The sequence below is a fragment of the Boeremia exigua genome, assembly GCF_020726555.1.
Source record: "Boeremia exigua strain MPI-SDFR-AT-0100 chromosome Unknown C7974scaffold_1, whole genome shotgun sequence".
Taxonomy (NCBI): domain Eukaryota; kingdom Fungi; phylum Ascomycota; class Dothideomycetes; order Pleosporales; family Didymellaceae; genus Boeremia; species Boeremia exigua.
This window is the reverse complement of record NW_025763518.1, coordinates 1,284,961-1,306,115: the sequence shown is the minus strand read 5'-3', so window position 1 is coordinate 1,306,115 and position 21,155 is coordinate 1,284,961. Positions and strand designations below refer to the sequence as shown.

Here is a 21,155-nt window from a genome sequence, read left to right as displayed (position 1 = left end):
ATACGAAAACACGATGAACATACCCTTCAACCAGGCTGCCATGTCCTGGCAAATGAGCAAAACTATGTTGCAGTGAAACTTGGCGGAATAATAACATAGACATTTGGGCGAGGTCTTGCTCTCAGCCATGCCAGTCCTGGGATTCGTCTGCGCGAGTGGACGGCCACCGAAGCAGGTATCGTCCGGTTACTTCGAGTTCGTACTCCAGATTCCGTCTTCCCATGACCTTGGAAGGAGTTTGGATAGGTCTGTCGAAGCAAACTCAAGACTGTCACTGAGCTGATGGTAAACTTCACGTCACTCAAACTGCTTTGGTAAAGTTTTTGCTCATCTGATCGAGATCCTACATTCTGTATGTAGCATGGAATTTCGAAGGTAAGCTGCCCGATAACAGGCCAGTGAACAACAGCCGACCCACTCATACTACTGAACGTAGAGGACCTGCAGGATGTTGCTTACACGAACATCAAAACCATGAAGGATGTCAAGCCATATGCGCATTCGTGCAGTTATCGATCTCTGCACGGTCTTACTGTAGATCAGCACATCAGTCGAGCACCAGCCGTGCCCTCCAATCGTGAAGTCATCATGTCTGTTCATTGATGCCGTTCATCGTGATTCGTCTATGCTAGGCTGCAAGCAACGCCCCCATGTAGTGTACAGTGCCATGCACGTGTTTTCTGCTTCCCCGTCCGACCACCCACTGTTAGACGATCATCTCCAGCTCTCGGGCGTATCCCAATGTGTTCTCGATGACCTGGTCACTTGTGACTAGAATGTCCTTGCTCTGGTAGTCGTCCTCCTGCTGGGGGAAGTATATCCGGCCATCCTTGACGACCCAGCCGGACTCGCGCGCGAAGCTGACAACGCTGCCTTCCGAATCGAGAAATAGCAGGGATTTGGCATCGGAGATGGGGATTGAGGGGTATGCGCGCTCGCTGCAGGAGGCGATCTCCTTGCGAATTGTGCCGATGAGGATCTGGGGATATTAGCAGTCGCTCTGGAGGACTATCCGCAGCGTCAGTGCTAGGACTCACCTCTGAGAACATGCCGAACTCGTCACTCGGCACCCTCTCGCCCTTTGTCTCACCCCACACCCTGTCGTAGCTGCCTTCCATAAGTGCCTGCTCTAGCCTTATCGGATACTGGATGAACTGATCGTCCTCGAGGCCCTTGCCCTCCTGTGCCGCTGCCACCTCCAATGTCTCGAGCAATGTGTGAAATCCCGCGTAGTCGCCCTCACTCAGCAGCAACAGGAGATAGAGCCCTGTGACCTTGCTAGCCTGGCTTCCGTCTTTTGGCAGAGTGGAAGCTGGCAGCGCGTAAAAGGGCTGCAGCTGCTGGAAGTAGCGCGTGAAAGAGACGGTGTCCTTCAGGCGGATGGAGATGATGGCGCCAAGCTCGAGCGTTTCGCGAGCAGCTTGGAGTTGCTTCTTCGGGGTCTTTTCCTGCGGGATCAGGGCGTTGAGCTGGAGAAGTGCCATCTTCGCTTTGGACAGCAGTGCTGTGGCTTGCTGATAGTTGCGCGACTGGAGCGTCTGGTGGAGGTGCTGAAGAGCAGAGTGTAGTTCTTTCTCGGCCATGATGACGGACGTTATCTGTATTTGTGCGAAGGGCGATAGAGGGCTTGTAGTTGCGTGGATGGGCGATGTAGCGTGCAGTGAGCTTAGAGGTGTAGTGATTGTTGCCGCTGGCGGGCGGTGGAAGCTCGGGCACGGCGGAGGTCGACTGCCAAGACCCGATGATGCACTGGAGACCTCCGCATGGGCATACGACGTGCTGTATCCTTCAAACATGCGGTTTCGAATATATGCCATAATTGCTGTGGTGTAAGGACTGATTTCAAGGAAATTACAAGCAACAAGCTCTAGATATGATGATCAAGGCCATGTCCGTTGCTCCCCCCATTGGTGCGGATGACCTGCATGGTCACACTGTCTCACTCGAAGGACGATCAGGCAACGAGCAGCATCATAACTTTCTTCATGGGGCTGATAAGGATGATCTGTCCATAGAATAGATAACCTCATTCATCTCCTACCATATCTTCCTTTTGGGTTTCCGCCATTCCCGCCCTTGCCCTTGATCTTCAATCGTTGGTAGTTTGCATGAGCAGTAGCTGCGATCTTCCTTTTCACTTTTTCAACCACACCTTCCTGCTTCTCAGTCGGCTTGACCACTTTGTTTGCAGGCACTTTGCGCTTCCTCTCTGAGTGTGAGACATCGCTCGCATAGTCTGAATCACACTCAGCAGACTCCAAATCTGCTTGCCCCCCTGTTTCTGGTATCGTGTTTGGCTCAGTGCCAGAGTCTTCGTCGTGTTGAAATTCCGGGATGGGTTTCGGCTTCGCACCATTGGGCCGCACTGTCAAAATCAGTAAAGGTGATCCAAGATCAATACGCCTAACTCACGATTTGTGCGTCGCGTCTGCCGCTTTAGACCCTTCTTCTTCCATACTCTCCTCGGCTTGCCATCAGGTCCGGCTTCTTCTTCGACTTCCTCCTCAGACTCAGACCCGCGGTCGGGGCCCAGGGGCATCTCTGCCTGGCTATCCGCAACTTGCACGTGTGCTACTCTTGGTCTGCCTGGGGCTGGCAACACCTCTTCTTCCATCTCCAACTCACGCATGATATCCGCCTCTTCATCCAACCTGTCGTCCTCGTCTTTCCGCATGCTTTGTATCATAGCGCTGAGGCTTCTTACCATACCTCTCCTCTTCCACGGCGCTGGTGCCACACGCGGCGTGATCTCATCCGCTTCCTCAATCCTGTCTAGCGCATTATCTCTTCTCAGAAACGCTGGTGTAGCCAGGCCCTTCAACGCAGAAGTCGGTGTACCCTCTTCATCAAGGCTTCTCTTCTTTGGTGTAACGAACTGGTTGAAGAGGTTCCTCTTGGTGATGGACAGCGGCGTTCGATCCCCTCTTATCCTCGATGCCGATGATGTCTCGCTTGCGACTTCTTCTGTGTCCTTCTTGGTAGGCGTCTGGAAGAGGTTTGGTTCGATTTCGCCGAAAATGATTCGACGCTTGCTTGGTGTTTCTGCGGATAGACTGTCGAAGAGCCCCAAAACTATGCCATCTCGTTGTGGGGTAGGTCCAATGAATGCGGGACCCTGTGGCGAAAGGTACTCAGACACTGCTCCCACCTCCTCCGCATGCACGGTTTCTTCCCTCTTGCGCTTTAGGGGTGTAAGGAGTGGTGCTTTGGGAGTTTGGGCGACGTCAACCGCCTGCTTACGGCTCGCTGTTCGTTTCGACGGCGTCCGAGGGGCTGATTTCGTAGCCGGCTGCGCTCTTAACTTATTGTATTCTTTGTACTTCTGTGCTGACGCTAGTCAGTACATGCCGGAAGACAGAGGATGTGCCTGCATACAAATTACAACGTCGGCCTTGATGTCCTCGCGCCCAGCTCTGCTGCCATTATGTTGCGAGGCAAACTGTTTCTCCCAGGCCTTGAGGTCATTTCGTAGTGCGTTGCAGCGCTGCTCAATATCTGTTATGCTCATCGCGTGTTGTGTGGTGTCAACGTGGTTGATGACGATGTGGAGCCCAACTTGAAGATCGCGGGACGGACGCGTCGAGCACGCGCACGCGAGAGACTAACAGGGGTCTCAGCCCTACCACGCGCAAACCACTTTAACAAGGTTGCATATATTAACTCTTCAACGATTGCATTTCTTCTTTAACAAGCATTGCATCAGATATATTACAGGGTACTATTCACAACTCCCCGCTCGAGAGCTCGATAATTCATGCCGCTGATGCTGAAAGAAAACCCCATACCTTGAAACCGGGAATCTAGTAGTGGACGGCCTTGTCGTAGGTGGCCATAGCAGCCTCCTTGAACGCCTCAGCAAGCGTAGGGTGAGCGTGACATGTTCGTGCAACATCCTCTGAGCTAGCGCCATACTCGAGAGCAAGGGTGCCCTCGGCAATCATCTCACCAGCGTTGGGGCCGATGATGTGAATGCCCAATATCCTGTCAGTCTGGGCGTCCGCAAGGATCTTGACCATACCATCAGCGTCGATGTTAGTCTTCGCACGCGAGTTGGCGGAGAAGGGGAAGCTTCCGATGTTGTACTTAACGCCGGCCTCCTTGAGCTCCTGCTCGTTCTGACCGACCCAGGCAACTTCGGGGTGAGTGTACATGACCGACGGAATGGCGCCGTAGTTGACGTGGCCATGGCCCTTGGTGATGTACTCGATGACAGCGACAGCCTCCTCCTCGGCCTTGTGGGCAAGCATAGGACCGAAGGTAACGTCACCGATGGCACGGATGTGAGGAATCTTGGTGCGGTACTCCTGGTCGATAATCAGGCGGCCGCGGTCGTCGGTCTCAAGACCGACGTTGTCAAGACCAAGGCCAGCAGTGTAAGGACGACGACCGATAGCGACGAGGACGACGTCAGCATCAAGCTGTGACATGTTAGTGTCGATTGCAGGGTAGAACGCGGTTCTCGACTTACAGACTCAGGCTTGCCACCCTTGGCGGCCTCAACGTTGACCTTGATGCCCTGCGCGGAAACCTCGCCAGCGGTGACCTTGGTGTTGAGCTTGAAGTTCAAGCCCTGCTTCTTGAGCAGTTTCTGAGCATTCTTGGCGATCTCGTTGTCCATACCGGGGCCACCAATCTGGCCCAAGAACTCAACAACAGTGACTTCAGAGCCGAGACGCGACCAGACAGAGGCCTGTATTGTTGTCAGCAGAACTCTGATTATGTTCGCAGTTCGCCTACCATCTCAAGACCGATGATACCGCCACCAATGACGACCATCTTCTTGGGGACCTCCTGGAGCGCGATAGCGCCAGTGGAGGTAATGACCCTCTGCTCATCGATAGTAAGGCCGGGGAAAGGTGTGGCCTCAGAACCAGTGGCAATGAGGACGTTCTTGGCGCGGACTTGAGTCTCGCCACCATCAACAAGGTTGACGGCGATGGTGTGCTCGTCCTGGAACGCGCCAGTGCCCTTGATGTACTCGACGTTGTTCTTCTTGAAAAGAAACTCAATACCCTTGGTCAGACCAGAGACCGAGGTCTCCTTCGCCTTCATCATAGCGGGGAGGTTGAGCTTGACATCGCCGACCTCAATACCGCGGCCCTTGGTGTCGTGGAGGATCTGGTGGTAAAGGTGCGAGTTGTTCAGGAGGGACTTGGAGGGAATGCAGCCGACGTTCAAGCAGGTTCCTCCGAGGGAGCCGCGCTTCTCGACGCAGGCGACCTGTGCTTGTGTTAGCTGCTGCCTGTGATGTGCTTGCAGCGGTGCTCCGCACCTTCAGGCCGGCCTGTCCAGCCTTGATAGCTGCGACATAGCCCGCGACACCGCCACCAACGATGACCAGATCCTTCTCCTCTGTCCGGCAGTCAGCGCATGCTCCCACTTGTTGCCATTGATCTCCACGGAGCTTGGCGTACCAGCTTCCGACGCAAAGCCTCGTCGTAACCTGTTCTGGAAGTAGATGTTGGATGCGCAGAATGTGCTGTTCGAGACGGGCCGTGTCACCCTCTGCACGGCGCGGGGAGCCAGAGACCGGAACATTGTGAGATGGGCGGACGGAACTGTAATCCAGAAGAAGCTGCGGTGGCACAGCTGCGATGACGGACGTCAATGGAAGGGTGGTGGAACTGGAGGTTGTTGAACTCGTCTCGTTTTGTGGAGACGAACTCGGCCGGGAAAGCTGCGGCGGTTGGCGTCGGTGTGGCGCTATTGGTCAGCCTTAAGCCTCGCAAGAAGCATGGCGAAGATCACACGGAAGATACGGAAGAATTGCATCGAACTGGTCGGTTATTCAAAATGGTATCTAGTCTTCTTCTAATGTTGTTGTGGCCAAAATCCTGTTCAACACGCTGATGGCAGCTTTGCACCCCCACTTGACCGTCTCTTTCTCTGACTTCTCAACGATGTTTGTCTTACTGACGACCTTCTTCAGGAAGAATTGCAACCCTGCCACCATCTCAGGTGCTTGATCTACTTCAACGAATGTCTGCAAAAGAGCTGTTTCCTTCTTGTCGCCATTTGCGCCCTTCTGCGTCTCGAGAATCGCCGTGACCAGCATAATCTCCACGAACGTCTTGGTCTTTGGCTGCAGATACGGGAAGTTGAGGTTTTTGAGGCAGGTGATGGACATCACCCGTTTTGCGACCAGTGTACCATAGAGCTTGCCTTGATTGACGAGCTTCCGCAATGACACACCGTTACTGTTGTCCGTCTCGTCGTCCGACTCTGCGCCACCGTCCTGGTTCTCTCCAAGACTCTTGAAAATGTCCCAGAGTGCAAACTGAAAGCTCTTCCGTGTTTTGTGGTCCGAACATACCTTTCGTGCCAGTATGGTATAATAGGGGTTATATGTCTTCTCTGCCCCGGCACAGTGGATGATAACCTTCGGTATCTCGATTTCTTGTGCTTTCTTGAGGTTCAGCTTATTCAAGCGTATCTGCGCATCCTTGAAATCGGTTGCAGACATAATGGAGACGTAGATAGCTCGGCGCACGTCGGTGTTCATACGCTGCTCTCGGGCAAGCTGGACAAGGTCGACTTCGCCATCTTCATCCTCTTCCTCTTCGGTCTTGGCTTGTTCGCTATTCGGCCTCTTATCTTGATCTATAGACACATCGTTCTGGGCCTGGTTACGCCAACTAGCACCCACTAGCCACCACTTGCCCACTTTGTCTGTATCTCTGATGTCCTTCAAGCCGACCCGTAACGGCTCAGTCGCTTTGAGATTCCTCGCGTTCAGTGTGCCCAGCTGCTTCTTCATCTGGGTTGTACGTTCTCTGGTGATGGAAGCGCCGGCAATGCCCGTCTTCATCTTGTTGTTCTTGAGATCATTGATGGTCTCGATCATGAACTTAGTTCGGACCGGCAGGTTTTGTTGGCCCACGCTCGCTACAGACTTTTGTAGCAGGACTACAATGTCCTTGAGTGCAGTCGGGTCGTCTTGTCGTAATTGCGGGCCTGCCGCGCGAACGATCCTCAGAAGAAGCTCTGTGTTTATCTCAGAAAGCTCATTCAGGAAGAACCGGATGTAGTCAAAGACAATGTTGCTGCCGATGACTTGGAATGTGTAAAGCTCAGACACCACAGACATGAGGTTTGTGGTGTGTTTCCCGACGCCATTTTTGTTTGGCTGATAATGCTTGTCGAACTCGGCGACGATGCGCTCCACAATTTGAGCACCGAAGTCTGGCCCAATGACCTTGTAGACCGCTGCGATGAAACCGGCATGCAGGATTATGAAAGACTCCAGAAGTGCTGATGGATCCGAAAGCATGTCAATCAACAGATCGATCAGTGTTGTGTTGACATAACCGCGGGGGTTTGTTGCATAAATCTTCTCAATATCTTTAAGGATTGTAAGGATGTTAGCCTCCGACAACCGATTGATGAGACCCTGGACCTGGCGCTTGAGGCGTAATAGCGCTTCAACATCAGATGAAGGTGGTCCTCGCAAGGCCGGTGGAATGTATTTCGTGGTTGGTGCAGCGTTTGCACCTACTGGCGCAACGTATGGATTTTCTCGTATTCGCGGCGCTGGTTCTTCGTCCTCCTCATCCTCCGATAGTTCATCTTCAGAGAATGGGTTTTCGATATTGCCCTCGTCGTCTTCCGTTTCGCTATTCGCGTCGTCGTGATCTTCGCCGTCGTCGCTGAGCATGTCCTCGGAGTCAACATCGTCGTCCTCAGAGAAGGGGTTCTCTATCTCATCCTCCTCCTCGTCGTCCGATTCCGACATTGGCGCAGCAACGGTTCCCAACGCCTTTTGTCTCTTACTGGCCAACCAGTCATCGTCTTCGGTCCGCTTTCTCTTGGAAGCAGGATTCTCGGGCATATCCTCGTCGCTGAATTCTCCTAGATCGCCGAAAATATCGTCAAGTCCATCATCTCCGCCTGAGGTCGATTTCTTCTTCTTTCCCAGCTTCTTTTCCAGGGCGCGGATCTCCTTATCATCTTCGTCGAGTCGCTCCTGGACGGCACGAGATACCTTGGCAGGTGCAGACGTCGTTTCCTCTTCAGATTGCGCCTTCTTCTTGAGTATGCTCTTCGGTGCTGCCTTCTCCTTCACTGGTGCTGTGTCGTCATCGCTCTCCTCCCAATCCACCTCAGACTCCTCATCATGCCGCACTGGCGCACCTCGCTTCGTGCTTTGTACATGTGCTACAGGGGGCGGCGGCGGTCTTGTTGGTTGTGTTCGTTGCGACTTTTTCTGCTCTCGTTCGGCTTTGCGCCGGTCCTTGCGATTCACCTGTCCGTTGCGCCCGCCACTGCTCTTACCTCGATTCGCAGGATCTGTTCATGTCAGTCGTGCAAAAAGGCTGTGAGCCATGCGACACATACCTCCAAACTGGTTACGTAGATCTGCAGGCAGCTTGGGCCCTCCGTACTGTTGGCGCATATTGTCAACGTCTCGAGGGTTACCACACAAAAAGTTCAAAAGGTGAGCCGCAGACGGCGCTAGCAGTAAGTTAGCCTCCCCCGCGGCATCACTCGCACTCCACCATGGGGTGGATATAGCACAACACACATACAACATGGGGCGGGAACACCTCAGTAACGACGAGGTTGGTGCAATTTTGAGTGCCCGTCTTAGTGCATACTGACGTTCCACAGTTCTTTACTCAACTTGCCAACCTTTTCGAGCACAACCGCACCAAAGGCCACGGCAGCGTCTACCTCACACAAAAACGCCTGACTTTCGACTCAGCATTGACACCGGCCACACCCACAAAAGTTGCCGATGATCCATTATGGGACACGCATCCGGAAGCTCCTCTACCCGTCTTGATCCGCGCATCCAACAACAAGAGCGACAAGAAGGCTGGGACCGATAGGCAAGATGTTGCGAAGATCGCGCTGAGCACGATTGTCAACCCAGGTGACATTGACACTTTCTACACACGGTACGCAGAGACGTGCAAAGCGGGCATGTCGTCATTGAAGAAGAGGGATAGGAAGAAGGGCAAGAAGGACAAGAAGAAGAAGAAGGTAGTGACGTAGAGAAACTCCGGGACGCAGCAAGGAGGTCAAAAAGTTGATCTATACAATGGACGTGAAGAGCGCGATACGTGCATGACAGCACGCGCCAGAAGCAACTCGCAACAATTCAACAGCGACAGCACCACATTTGTGTAGAGGCAGACAGAGAGCGCTCACGCGACTAACCAAGTCTTGTGCGAGCAACCAACTCACACCATCATCTGGTGCAGTCATGAACACGCGTTTCGGTACAGCCATATACCCACAATAACATACTGTTAAGACACGACACATTGTACATTACTCTAGTGCTTCATTGTGTTCCCCTCTTCTTAAACAACCTCAGGTTTAAAGGCAGTGCCTGACCCATCCAGGTCGCTCTCTGTGTGTGATCTCTCTCCTCCTCACCTGTGTTAGGATGGATGAGTGCTGACAGCGGTCCTCGGTTGATGACCAGCCAAGGAATAAAGGCCCCAAACTGCTCCGGAGTGAAGAGGTTGACCTCAAACATACCGATGGGGTGCGGACCAAGTGGTCTATCCCAGATTCTGTAAATGCGAAGCTCGGGAACTGATGACAATCGTTAATGCTGCTCGTACCACCCGAGGTGACGGATCAAGCGGACGTACATTCCCGCCGTATGCGCTCCCAGAGCTCTGTGGCGAATTTCAGCTCTTCTGGTTCGGTCTGCAGGAAATAGATATGGATACTGAATCATGGTCAGCCATATATTGTCTCGACTCGGCAGCCGTAGCCTGCGTACTCAAAACCAGCCTCTGAGTTCATGATAGGCGATGCGAAAGATGTGTATGCGTCACTCTTTCTCTCTGCTGGCGGGTTCACGTAGGATTTGCCATCTGCGGCTTTCTCACTGATAGCTGTCAGTACGTTTGTGATCAGCTAGGTTGATGATCGTACTCTGGCAGTGGCTCAAGATTCCTGTAGCCGTCAAGAGGGGAGGGGTACGTGTAGAGACCTGGATCCGCCATACTGTTGTGCTGTGTTACTTCAGAGGTAAGTCCAGCAATGTCCAAAAGATGATATGATATAGTTGCTACGAGGACATGGCGCAATTGCGACTTGTTTGTCAGCGCGCACAATTCCGCACCGGATGTAGCTGAATCTGAAGACTCTAGCTTTCAAAGTCCGCAAGTTCCGCGGCAAGCATGTAACAATATCATGTGAATGGATAGTATCAGATCATATTCACTCTGCACTTGGGAAAGCTTGTCTGTCCTATGTACGAAACGATGTCGGTGTCGGACCGTATCTTATCAGTCACACATGACTCGTACCAGATCGGCCAATGAGGGGCAGCGCGGCGCGTGTGACTCCCAGAGGAACACATTATAATTTCGAGAGCAACAACGCGCTTGCTGCACTGACACACCACACATAGCCAATTGCTGTCACCATGGCGGACGCTACCTACTACATCGACGAAGATGTCGGCCAGGACATCCCCGAGCAGACAGGTGAGGAGAGCCAGCCCTACAAGACGCTGGGGTATGCCATCTACCAGAAGGGCGAGGCTGCCAAGTTCAAGACAAGAAAGAGCGTGACCGGCGAGCTTGCGGAGGGTGCCGACCCCTCGTCACGCATGGAGTGGAAAGATGCGGCCAAGTCGGCGCTCAAGAAGGCGGTCAACTACGCAAAAAGTCTGAAGAAGAAGGCCGAGAAGGAAGGCGAGCAGCTGGCACTGCGCGCGAAGGAGCAGGCTGCCCGCAACGAGGTGCTCGAGGAAGCCAAGAAAGTCGTGCTCGAGGAGGACAAGAGCCTCCCTGCGCCCATCCGTATCAAGCTGGACGACACAGATTCCAGCAAGATCACGCTGGGCGACGGCAAGGACGTCAAGGGCACACGCGTTAGAGTCTTCGGTCGCGTGCACCGCGAGCGCAAGCAGAGCAAGGTCTTGTTTATCACATTAAGAGATGGATACGGCTACATGCAGGTCGTCCTCACCGGCAAGCTGGCCGAGACCTTCGATGCCCTCACCCTGACCCGCGAGACCTCCATGGAGATTTTCGGTGAGCTGAGGCAGGTCCCCGAGGGTGCCCACGCTCCCAACAACCGCGAGCTCCACGCAGACTTCTACAAGATCCCGTCCATCTGGAAGGCGGCCGGTGGCGACGACGCCATTACCAACCGCGTTTCCAAAGACACCGAGCACGCGACACTGCTTGACCTCCGTCACCTCACACTTCGCGGAGAGACAGCGTCCAAGGTCATGATCGTCCGCGACGCCGTTGAGTACGCATTCAACCAGGTCTACAAGGAGCTCCGCCTGCGCAAGGTCTCGCCTCCAGCGCTCGTGCAGACTCAGGTCGAGGGTGGTTCGACACTCTTTGAATTCAACTACTACAACGAGAAGGCATACCTGACGCAGTCGTCGCAACTCTACCTCGAGACCTGTCTCCCTTCCATGGGTGATGTGTACTGCATCGAGAAGTCGTTCCGTGCTGAGAAGTCGCTTACCCGCCGCCACCTGGCAGAGTACACCCACATCGAGGCCGAGCTCGACTACATCAACTTCGACGACCTGCTCTCGCACTTGGAAGAGGTTATGTGCCGTGTCCTCGACGTCACCATGGCCGACCCAGTCATCAAGCAGCACATCATGGACCTGCACCCGGAGTTCCAGATGCCCCAGCGCCCCTTCATGCGCATGCAGTACTCGGACGCCATCACGTGGCTCAACGAGCACGGTATTGAGAACGAAGACGGCAAACCCCACGAGTTCGGCGACGATATCGCTGAGGCTGCCGAGCGCCGCATGACAGATATCATCAACAAGCCCATCTTTCTGACACACTTCCCAGCCCATATCAAGGCCTTCTACATGCTCAAGGATGCCAACGACCCAAGAGTTACGGAGTCAGTCGACTGCTTGATGCCCGGCGTCGGCGAGATTGTTGGCGGAAGTATGCGCATGGACGACAACGAGGAGTTGATGGCTGCCTTTGAAAGGGAGGGAATCGACGCGTCGACGTACTACTGGTACACCGACCAGCGCAAGTAAGTCCTCCCCCTCCAAGAGGTTCCCTAACTCGGGAGCCCCCGCTGACAATCCCTCCAGGTACGGGTCCTCTCCCCACGGTGGCTACGGCCTGGGTCTCGAGCGCTTCCTGGCGTGGTTGTGCAAGCAGCATACGGTGCGTGACTGCTGCCTGTATCCGCGCTACTTCGGACGCTGCAAGCCGTGAGCAGTCGGTGATTATGCTACGCGTCGGGCCTGGCGTGTTCCGTGGCTTGGGCCGCATCGCTGCCGCGCTTCTGCGAGTGTGCAACGGCAGGTGTCGGGAGACGCTACTGACTTTGATTGTGCATGGCAGCGTGTGGCGCGTCGTCGCACCAGGTACACCAATGAAGAAGACATGCCCAATGATCGTACCGCAAGTTGTATTGTGTGTGATGTCTTTGTTGGGTGAGACAGTTGGCTCGGTGGACTGTCGCGTCATGTATCGACAGCGTGTCCGAGATACAGTAACGTGACGTGTCTTCTTGTGTCCCGTCAGCTTCGATGCGCAGGGAGCACCTTGCTGATTCGGTTCACTCGAGCGCTGGAGTCATCAATGCATAGCCACAAAAACTTCAGAAGATATTGATTGGGTACACTCTTCATTCGATCAATTTTCCCTGTCAGGACCATGTGATGTCCTAGCTAAATCTACCAAATATCATGCCAGTTGCCAAACTTCTGCGTATATGCAAGCAGAAGGTACAGACTGGAAGCTCTGCGCCGAGAGCTTAGACAGCAAAAACAACGTGCCGGCCAGTGCCGGCCCAAACTCCTCGCTATGCAGGTTGGTACAGCGGCGAGCCCCAAGGAGCCGTGGGAGGTAATACAGTCATGGCGTGGGTAGTGCGCGCCATCCGCGCAGGTTGCTCCAAGGGGCAGAACGACATCTAACTGAGGGGTTTTGAGGGTGGAGTGCGATAGGAAGGGTGGGCAAATACCAAGACATGTGTCTTAGACGAGGGCGGAAATCAAAGAAAGCTAAGCCGTTCAGCCGAACAGGGTTCACGCGGCGCGAGCAATCCAATCCATCAACAGGTCAGTTCGATACGCGTAGGCTCGGGTGCGCATGTTGAGGTTTATCCGTGTTCAGATGCGTGGGATTATGTTGTGGTCGAGACCCAGTCTAGCTTACGACGCCACGGCTAGTGTGAACCTTAGCTGCGAAGACGGGTGGTGACGTTCAAGAGGCGTTGAGGCGACGCTGAATGAGCTCTTGCAGCTTCAAGAGCTGTGCGCGCTCATCATCAGCAATAGGAGGGGGAGCAGAGTTGGTCATGGCTGCGATGACCTCCTGAGGAGCTTCGGCCTGTTTCACATGATTAGCGCCGACGATCGAGACAATGCAGGTGGGGCACAGCGAGCACTCACAGTGAGGGTGAGGACGAGACTGTCGATGTTGCCTTCGCTCAGGCCGATATCCCGCTCCCTGTTAGCAAGAAGTGCCAGGTTGAGTGCTGCCTGTTGTTGTTGAAAGGAATGAGTCACGAAGTTCTGCATCGAGACCTTGCGCTGGGCAGCAGTGTATGCCCTGTGCTGCGCCTCGTGATCTCGCGCGATCCTCCGGCTACCGTCTCGTTAGCACACTGTGATATGAAATGTTGACAATCGTGCGTACCTCTTGACTTTGCTGAGAAAGTCAGTAATGAGTCCTCGCTCAGGCACACGGTAAACCTTAGAATTGACATCCTTGAACTCGAAGCCAGTGTAATTGCCTTCTCCATCGGTGTCGTCATCAGGGTCGTTGATGATTTCGATCAGGCCGTTGTTGCGCATGCCACGAGAGAAGGTCGGTTCAACAAAGTTGGGATTCTTGCGCCTCCGGAGCTTACGTGGGACTCGGGCAAAGGTGTCATCATCCATGTCGACATCGTCGTACGCCTGGTTGAGATCATTCTGTAGCAATAATCCACTGCGAAGGTCATGCTCGATGTGTCGCGGACACCTCCAAGCATCGCGTTGAGATGCCTCTAGGCTGATGTGTGGGGGGTTAGCGAGGGGTGGATCGACACAGTCCAAATGCCAATATGCGTTACAAAAGTCGCACTTCAGCATCTGACGCTTGCCGCCACTCGACACGCCACATTGAACGCACAAAATGGGCTTGTCGCCATCAAGGACTTTAATGTAGTCAGGCCTCTGATAGCCGTAGCCGCTGCTTTTCGCCCTGTACCGTGTTAGTATCAGGCGACGCGTCGGACGCGTCGGACTTACAGTGGGAACTTCTTGATTTCCTCGAAGTACGATCCATCACCCCGTGCAGACACGTCTTCGAAATGAATCTGGACGTCATGTGGCAGGGCAAAAGCGCGTGGGTTTGTCCTCTCCAGAAGGGTGAATAGCGGTCCAAGGCCTGCGAAAGTTTCGGCAGCAGGCTCTTCGGGCGGGCTCAACCTGACAGTGCAATCATAGCAGTAGAACGACCCTTCTGGTACTTGCACACGCGGTGGATCGCAGCAAAGAAGGTGAAAGACGCGCGGGCAGCCTTCACAGCACACGAACTCGCCTGCACCTCTGCAGGCAGAGCAGAGATCATCGCTCTCTGATGCTGGCGAATTCTGACGATCGGTTAGAGGAGAGGACAAGACTGAAAGCGGAGGCGAAGGAGGGTATTTGGGGAGCGCAGGCTTCCTGTCGAACCCCATTTGAAGTTGAGGGATGGAAAAATGGCAAACGTTGTTGGTGGTTGTTGGTGAAGGAGGAATGGTGTGGTTAGATGCTTCGGGAAAATGGGTGGCACTTACTGGATCGTTGTCATCAGGCCCCGACTGTCTCGAAACGCCACCCCCATTGAATGCTACACCAGCAATAGGCCCACCATCCCGATTCTTAACAGGCCTATGCAGAATCACGTTAGCTTTTAGATGGTTTGATGGTGGTTTTCGAAAATGCGAGGCAAGCACGTGCAAACACGTAAAGTTTGCTCACTCGCCGAGGACATCCGTGTGCTGGGACGGGCACAAGGAGCCTGATACTGCACTTCGACGCGGCAAGTTTGTCACAGAACACAAGAGGGAGCAAACTTACGAGCGTTTTGTTCTGGCAGCCTGGCCGTTGTTCAGCTTGATGCGTTTGATGGCTGGCTGAATTGCTGGCGTTGTGGGTCGTGAGATAGCCGCTGACTCGAGCTGGGGTGAGGAAAAACGTGACATGTCTTCGCGCAAGCGTTTGGCGCCTTGAGGCAGTCGTCCAGCACGTCGCGGCTGATCAGAGTCTACTGGCGGTCCAACTGCAATCATAGATTCGGTTAGAGACTCAGTCTCCAAGATCTCGTCGTCGAAGCGAACATCGGACTGCGGAAACGGAAGCTCGAATTGGCGCACGGGCTGAGCATCTGCCATCTCTTTCCGCATTTGATAAATCTGCTCGAGATCTTCGGGCAACTCGTTGCTTGCCGGTTGATTCTTGTATGCATGCTTCCCGAATAATTTACCCTTGTTTGCATGCTTCTTCCCGCCACGGCTAAGGCCTGCAGACTTGCTCTTCTTTGAAGCTGCAGGCATTGGAGTCGAGACTTTCCCTTTCGGCTGTGCGGGTGTTGGCGGTCCCTTCTGCACAATCTCTTCGTTGACATCGGAGAGCTCGGAATCACTCCCATCACCTGCATCAGGCGTATGTTCTGCCGGCGTTGGGACAGCTGAAGAAGCGCCACCATCCACATCCATCTCACTGGAAGGAGCCAGATAGTCGTTCGCGGTGTGCTTCTTGCGGGGCGACTTTGAAGGCTGTCGTGGCACTGTTTCGATCGAAGGCTCGATCGCTGGAAGAGTTGGAGCTGTGCTGAGTGGATGGGGCGAAGGCAGTGCCCCGGCGGTTGAGTCTGCACCTGGATATGCATCTTCCATCATAGCTTCGTCTCCATAGGCAGACACCGAGTCGTCAGGGGCTAGCTCGCTACTGGGCCTAGGAGAGGGCTGTTGGCTGAACTTTGGGGTGTCGGATTTCGCTGTGGCGAGGTCACCGTTCCGCTGCTGGTGCTTTCGCTGCTTCTTCCCTGATTTCTTCAGTGTCTTGATGCTGTCCCGAAATTGGGCCCACTGCTCGGGGGTCTGCTTCTGTTTACAGATGGCGTCGATTACGAACGCCATAGCCGGGTCGCTCTTGCTCATTGCCCTCAGCTGCTTCAGAACCTCACTAAGCCGAGGATTATGGTTTGCATTGGCTGACTCTGCCGCAGCCAGTAGGGCGATCTGCGCACGCTGTGAGATTTCGGTGTCTCGCGGTTGCTCTACAGCTTGCACTGCGGGGCTTGCCGGGGCGGACGCGACTCGGGGTGTGCCCGCTTTGACCGGCGAGTTCGCCTCACCAAACGTCTTTCCTTGCGCGGGTTGTTTGCCCCTGACGGCTGTCTTGGATGCTGGCGTCTTCTTCTTGGATTTGCCAGGGATGTAGTCATCGTCCTCGTCCTCGTCCTGTGGTGGAAGCTCCAGGGGCAGGTCCTCCTCCTCTTGCTTCTCTGAATCGTCTGGCTCAAGCTCAGGAGCCGGAGTGACCTCAGGCGTGGACCCAACGTCGTCTCCCGGAAAACTGCCTTTACCCGCCAGCGACTTTCGCGCAGCTGCGTCACCGCCCATGATGCGCGTGCGCTGCTTCACCTTTGCGGAGGGAGGCTGCCCCAGGGGCGCCATTTGCTCCAGCACGCCGTGACGAGCAAACCCGTGCTCTTCGAATGACGGCGCTGGGTTCTGGACCGAGGGTTCTGCCCAATCCATGATCGATCGCTGGGTCTTCTCCTTTACGGCGCTGGGCGTGTTGGTGGGCGAGTTGTGCGGGGTGATGGTGGTGGACCTGGGCCTGGGAGGACGGCCGCTTTTGCGCAGCGACGGCATGGCGAGACTGGCAGAGCTATTGAAGTGTGAGCGCGCAATTCACGAGTTTGGGTACAATTCTTACGGCCCACGCGTACTGCTAAGCTATTTTACGCGCGAAAAGCGCCCCGGAGCCCGTGCCCGGCGTGTTGTGGGTGGGTGGTTGGGGTTGCAAGTGAGTGAGTTCCGTCAAAGGTCACAAAATCGAGGGAGAACTTAGGTCAGCGCGCGCGGAGGACGTGCCCCTTCAGATGTCAACCCTGGCAACCACAGTGATCGTCGACCGGTGGCAAAAGAATGAGTGAAAGTGTGAGGGGCAAGGAACTCGTTGTACCGAATATATCGCGAATTGGGAGAAGTTGTTTTTGTAAGGTTAGGGAGGTTGTGATCCCGCGGAGTGGGAAGCTATATACTCCTCCGCCCGTTCCGCCGCAGTCACGCTCACTTTCACCGGGCGCAGTTTCCAGCCTCCTGAAAAGCTTTCTATTGTCCTTATTGTACGTCATAAGCTCTGCGGGCAGCACGAACGTTGGTCCAAATCTTGAGTGAAGAAGCGTGACGGTTCACAGCGAACAAGCGCCTGACCTCATCCATTCACATCGTGTTACGTGTACACCACTACCATGCAGGCACGAGTTCTCTTACCAGTTTAGTATCCTTCTATCTGTAGTCTGGGTCGATTTTCCTCAACGGAAGCCGATTTCGCAATGTCAACTTGCAATGTCTGGGCAGTGAACAGTCTACAAAGCTATTCCAGAGTGACCAAGACATTCTTTAATATCAACCGAGATATGCTTGATCGCAGGGACTCAGAAGAGACTGACAGTCACCTCGTCTTCTTGTCGCTCTGTATGAGTCCAGATGAGGGGAGAGAACACGCACTGCGTGGATAACAGACTGCACATTGAGTGTGCAGCTGAATGCACCAACACCACAGCAGTGTCTCTTTGGCAGTCGAGGAATATCAATAGAACTAAGTTCAGTGCGAGCTCTCTGCCGTGGGTGAGATACTGAGTGTTGCTTGTCCATGTTTGGCCCGCACAACGCAGGGCCGGGCATCAGTAACCGAGGGCGCAAACGGTTCATCGCCAGGTACATACACGGAGCAAGAGACAGTGCGGAGCCACAGACAGCAGACAAAATGCGTGTTTCATGGCCACGTGGATGGAGTAGCAACCGTGTGCTTCGTGAGGCTAAGCATTGGGCTGGCCGGAAGAAATGGGCGGAGATCAACCACGGAAAGAGAGAGACAGTGACAAACTTTTGGTTGACTTTTTATTCTTTTGCAGGCTGCTATAGCCACTGCTTACTCATGAGTATAGCTCTTTCTTCGCAGAGCTTGAGTAGGACAAATCGACCAAAACAACTCTGGTCCAGATAGCTGATTCTAGGACCTGTGATCGACGCTACACAAAATGCATGCAGACACTCGGTGACGCCGCGCTTACTCGTCATCGCCCTCCTCCTCGGCAGCCTCGCCGGCGGCAGCCTTCTTGGCGGGCTTCTTCTTCTTCTTGTTCTTCTTGACAGAGGCCTTGCCAACGGGCTGCTCAAGGATCTTTAGAATCTCCTCATCCTCGATCTTCTTGTCAGATTTGACCTTCTCGAGGTCAAGAGCAGGGGGCTGGGCCAGACGCTGGATACCGTTCTTGGTGACAGCGATGGTGGAGAACAACCTTGCGACGGGCTTGCTGTCCTTGTCGACAACGACCTCGTACTGGCGGAGAACACCGCCACGGACGCACTCTACAACGCCGACCTTGGCGACCTTCTCGTCCTCGATCTGGCGCAGAGAGAAGGGGAAAGTGCCGAACCTCTTGACGACCTCGGACAGGAGCTGTCTTGAGGTAGGGCGCTTGAGACCGAAAGTGTTGGCTGTGCGGCGGTGAAGGGTGGTCCTGTTACCGTTGCTCTTGACTTTTCCGCTTCCGAGCGAAAGACCAACCTCGACTCCCCAGACCTCGCCAACATCAGGGAGGCCCTCACCACGGACACCCTCGCCGGGGGAAAGAATGATCTTTTTCTTGGACTCAATCTCGTTGTGCTCGAACTGCCAGATGGTGGTGCTCTCGACAACGTTCAGGCCGTAAGCCTTGGCGACCTTCTCGAGCATCTGGGTCATCTGGCCCTGTGTGTAGGGCTTGCGGGCAGCATTCTTCTTCTGCTCCTCCTCATCGCCGTGCGCAACGAGACCGGGGGGGACCATCAGCCTCAGGAGAAGCTCGTTTGCGTAGTATGTACCCAACAACAAGTCCGCCGTTTCGCCAGTGATCTCGCCACCAACAACAACATTGTCGCAGACGATGGCGGCCAGGCCATCGATCTGAGCACCGAGCTGAATCTTGACAACCTCGCCGGCCTTCAGTGTAACGGCAGACTCCTCACCATCGGACTTGAGGGGAGTGTACGGTGTGACGTAAGAGCTGGGCGAGATGGTGGTGCAGTGGCCAATGCCCTTGAGGATCTTCTTTCCCCTGTAGACCTTGCCAATCTCCTCATCGAGAAGCTTGTCGCCGCGCTCGCAGAGCTCGACAATGCTGGCGCCCTCGGAGATCCATCCTGCAAAAGTCAATTTTCGAGTCTTCGAGTCACGCGGTCGTCGCAGAGGTCGGCGCGTGGATTCGAGGCAGCGTTACGCACCGGAAACTTCCTTGAGAACCTTCTGGGAGATGTCGGCCGCGACCTTGTACTTGGTCAAGGTATCGGGGTTCGCGAGCGTGTAGTCTGTCGTGATCGGTTAGCAATGCGCTGCTTCGACAAAGCTAGACATCGAGCTTCATATCCACGGATGCACAACGTGGAATGCTTGCGTCGATCCTGCGTCAGGGATTTGAGCATACCGACTGCTTGTGCCTCAGCCATGATGAATGATTGCCGATTAAGCTTGAGATCGAGGTGAATGCCAGAAAGAGGTGTGGTGAGTGGTAGCTGTTGTTTTGAGTGCCCCACTGAGGGGTCTCTCGCTTAAAGACCAATGACGATGGTGCCTGACACTGCATTTCGATGAGAAAGATGGAGAAACAACATCGAATCCGGCCTTGGAGCGTGTGACGTAGATATGGTGAGATCATCGCTTGCTCTCTTGTTGATTCGCAACTAGCAAGCGTTCACTTCACTTCACTGTGTCTGTGTAGCTGTTACTAGCGCTTCCCAATGAATCCATGCCAGTCATCTTACTAGCATGTCAGCTCAGTCACACTCTCTACGGGAGAGATTGTTGCTATTCTAAGCTATCGCAGGTGTCTTTGAGGTACCAACCTCCCGAAATCAAGGAAACAAATAGCTGTCGTTTTGTGAACTTGAATCAAACTTCTGCAGCTAATACAGCATCCACAACGACCGCCCTGTGATCGCTGCTGTATATGCCATTATCAAACCGATTGCTCAACACACCAAAACCCTTGACTTCCCACCCATGCTTTCCCACGAACACATAATCAATAATACTCAACTCGTCCTCCTGAAACCCAGAGCAGGTCAGTTCGTTGCCGTACCTCCACGGCGCCAGTCCCCTCGAATCCCGCAATAGCGAATCCTTACGGGTAAGGATCTGATATGCCTCACCATTAGGCTCACTATTCAGGTCCCCTGCCAACCACACCGGAACTCTCTCTTTTCCATCAGAAGTCAACAGAGAGACAGCATCGGTCACAATCCGCTCCACCATCTTCGCGCTCTCGCGCCTCGACACTTCCCCCGCATTGTCGAAATGCGTGCACAGCCCTACAACCTTCTTCTTACTGCCCCTGTGCAGAAACGTGCCGACGGTGACGATCCGGACGCTGCCAGCATCCCATCCTTTTCCTGGCCTGTCGGGGGTGGGCGAGAGCCAGATTGTCTTCCACTTCTCGATTTGCCACACCGAGGGGCGGTAGATGATAGGGCTATATTCGCCCTTCTGTTGACCGTCGTCTCGGCCTACGCCAATATATGCCCATTCACCTCGTTCTGACGATGATGCTGTTGGGGATTTGGTGCTGTTCAAGCTAGTGAGGATGTCGAGCAGCTGCTCGTGTAGTACTTCTTGCAGGCAAATAAAAGCCTCTGGGTTGTGCAGGGTGTGGAATTTCAGCTCGTTGACAATGAAATCTTTCCTTTCGGACCAAGGCTTTTCTCCTTTGAATGGAGAGTCAGTCGCGTAGCGTATGTTGTGAGTCAGGATGCGGACTAGAAGGGAGGCGTGACCTTTCATGATCAAGAGAAGTAGTGCCGTAAAGAACGGTAACGTCCTGAAAGTTGGTGTTGGCAGGTCTGGGGAGCATGGTGATGAGCCCAGGTGACGTTATACCCCGCACGTCGTTGTAGGACCGAGGCGATGATTCGATGAAAGTGCTGAGGGCAGGCACGAGTATTTACAC

The 21,155-nt window shown here is 54.2% G+C and overlaps 6 protein-coding genes across 6 annotated transcripts; 2 read left to right on the top strand and 4 right to left on the bottom strand.

The window, feature by feature from the left end:
- Nucleotides 1-1,849: 1,849 nt before the first annotated feature.
- C7974DRAFT_382592 (DNA replication regulator SLD2) lies at nt 1,850-3,536 on the bottom strand. The gene is made up of 3 exons (XM_046140688.1): nt 3,376-3,536; nt 2,413-3,327; nt 1,850-2,365 (listed from the first exon to the last, which is right to left on the bottom strand). Exons 1-3 carry the CDS (start codon nt 3,506-3,508, stop codon nt 2,031-2,033), a joined length of 1,383 nt encoding a protein of 460 aa, XP_046002702.1. The 5' UTR covers nt 3,509-3,536; the 3' UTR covers nt 1,850-2,030.
- A 126-nt stretch (nt 3,537-3,662) lies between these two features.
- On the bottom strand, nt 3,663-8,411 carry C7974DRAFT_459718 (uncharacterized protein). The gene is made up of 16 exons (XM_046146116.1): nt 8,335-8,411; nt 7,397-8,286; nt 7,166-7,366; nt 6,860-7,135; nt 6,647-6,817; nt 6,473-6,616; nt 6,380-6,442; nt 6,314-6,349; nt 6,193-6,277; nt 5,943-6,162; nt 5,846-5,912; nt 5,415-5,589; nt 5,273-5,352; nt 4,738-5,220; nt 4,469-4,690; nt 3,663-4,418 (listed from the first exon to the last, which is right to left on the bottom strand). The coding sequence occupies exons 1-16, from the start codon at nt 8,390-8,392 to the stop codon at nt 3,801-3,803; spliced, it is 3,789 nt and encodes a 1,262-aa protein (XP_046002701.1). The 5' UTR covers nt 8,393-8,411; the 3' UTR covers nt 3,663-3,800.
- Nucleotides 8,412-8,528: 117 nt separating this feature from the next.
- Nucleotides 8,529-8,994, top strand: C7974DRAFT_301032 (signal recognition particle, SRP14 subunit; the record flags this gene model as incomplete). Its single annotated transcript, XM_046137827.1, has 2 exons — nt 8,529-8,558; nt 8,608-8,994. 2 exons carry the CDS (start codon nt 8,529-8,531, stop codon nt 8,992-8,994), a joined length of 417 nt encoding a protein of 138 aa, XP_046002700.1.
- A 292-nt stretch (nt 8,995-9,286) lies between these two features.
- C7974DRAFT_299768 (DOPA-like domain-containing protein) lies at nt 9,287-9,962 on the bottom strand (the record flags this gene model as incomplete). The annotated part of the gene is made up of 4 exons (XM_046137769.1): nt 9,287-9,543; nt 9,603-9,682; nt 9,737-9,844; nt 9,892-9,962. The coding sequence occupies 4 exons, from the start codon at nt 9,960-9,962 to the stop codon at nt 9,287-9,289; spliced, it is 516 nt and encodes a 171-aa protein (XP_046002699.1).
- Nucleotides 9,963-10,185: 223 nt separating this feature from the next.
- Nucleotides 10,186-12,569, top strand: C7974DRAFT_382578 (cytoplasmic asparaginyl-tRNA synthetase-like protein). The gene is made up of 2 exons (XM_046140687.1): nt 10,186-11,988; nt 12,050-12,569. The coding sequence occupies exons 1-2, from the start codon at nt 10,388-10,390 to the stop codon at nt 12,174-12,176; spliced, it is 1,728 nt and encodes a 575-aa protein (XP_046002698.1). The 5' UTR covers nt 10,186-10,387; the 3' UTR covers nt 12,177-12,569.
- A 603-nt stretch (nt 12,570-13,172) lies between these two features.
- Nucleotides 13,173-21,013, bottom strand: C7974DRAFT_300404 (uncharacterized protein; the record flags this gene model as incomplete). The annotated part of the gene is made up of 10 exons (XM_046137795.1): nt 13,173-13,298; nt 13,361-13,556; nt 13,608-14,156; nt 14,204-14,547; nt 14,734-14,827; nt 15,017-16,834; nt 17,696-17,788; nt 18,246-19,356; nt 19,438-19,521; nt 20,245-21,013. Coding segments are annotated over 10 exons (5,184 nt in total), but the record flags the coding sequence as incomplete, so codon positions are not given.
- Nucleotides 21,014-21,155: the final 142 nt, after the last annotated feature.

Excerpts from the sequence above, each read along its gene's own strand:
- C7974DRAFT_382592 (XM_046140688.1), bottom strand. The coding sequence starts at position 3,508 with ATGAGCATAACAGATATTGAGCAGCGCTGCAACGCACTACGAAATGAC. Across the intron at positions 3,328-3,375 it reads CAAGGCCGACGTTGTAATTT|CACAGAAGTACAAAGAATAC; the intron begins GTATGCAGGCAC and ends GACTAGCGTCAG. Across the intron at positions 2,366-2,412 it reads GCAGACGCGACGCACAAATC|TGCGGCCCAATGGTGCGAAG; the intron begins GTGAGTTAGGCG and ends TGATTTTGACAG.
- C7974DRAFT_459718 (XM_046146116.1), bottom strand. The coding sequence starts at position 8,392 with ATGCGCCAACAGTACGGAGGGCCCAAGCTGCCTGCAGATCTACGTAAC. Across the intron at positions 7,367-7,396 it reads TATTACGCCTCAAGCGCCAG|GCTAACATCCTTACAATCCT; the intron begins GTCCAGGGTCTC and ends CGGTTGTCGGAG. Across the intron at positions 6,617-6,646 it reads AAGTGGGCAAGTGGTGGCTA|AACGATGTGTCTATAGATCA; the intron begins GTGGGTGCTAGT and ends AACCAGGCCCAG.
- C7974DRAFT_382578 (XM_046140687.1), top strand. The coding sequence starts at position 10,388 with ATGGCGGACGCTACCTACTACATCGACGAAGATGTCGGCCAGGACATC. Across the intron at positions 11,989-12,049 it reads TGGTACACCGACCAGCGCAA|GTACGGGTCCTCTCCCCACG; the intron begins GTAAGTCCTCCC and ends CAATCCCTCCAG.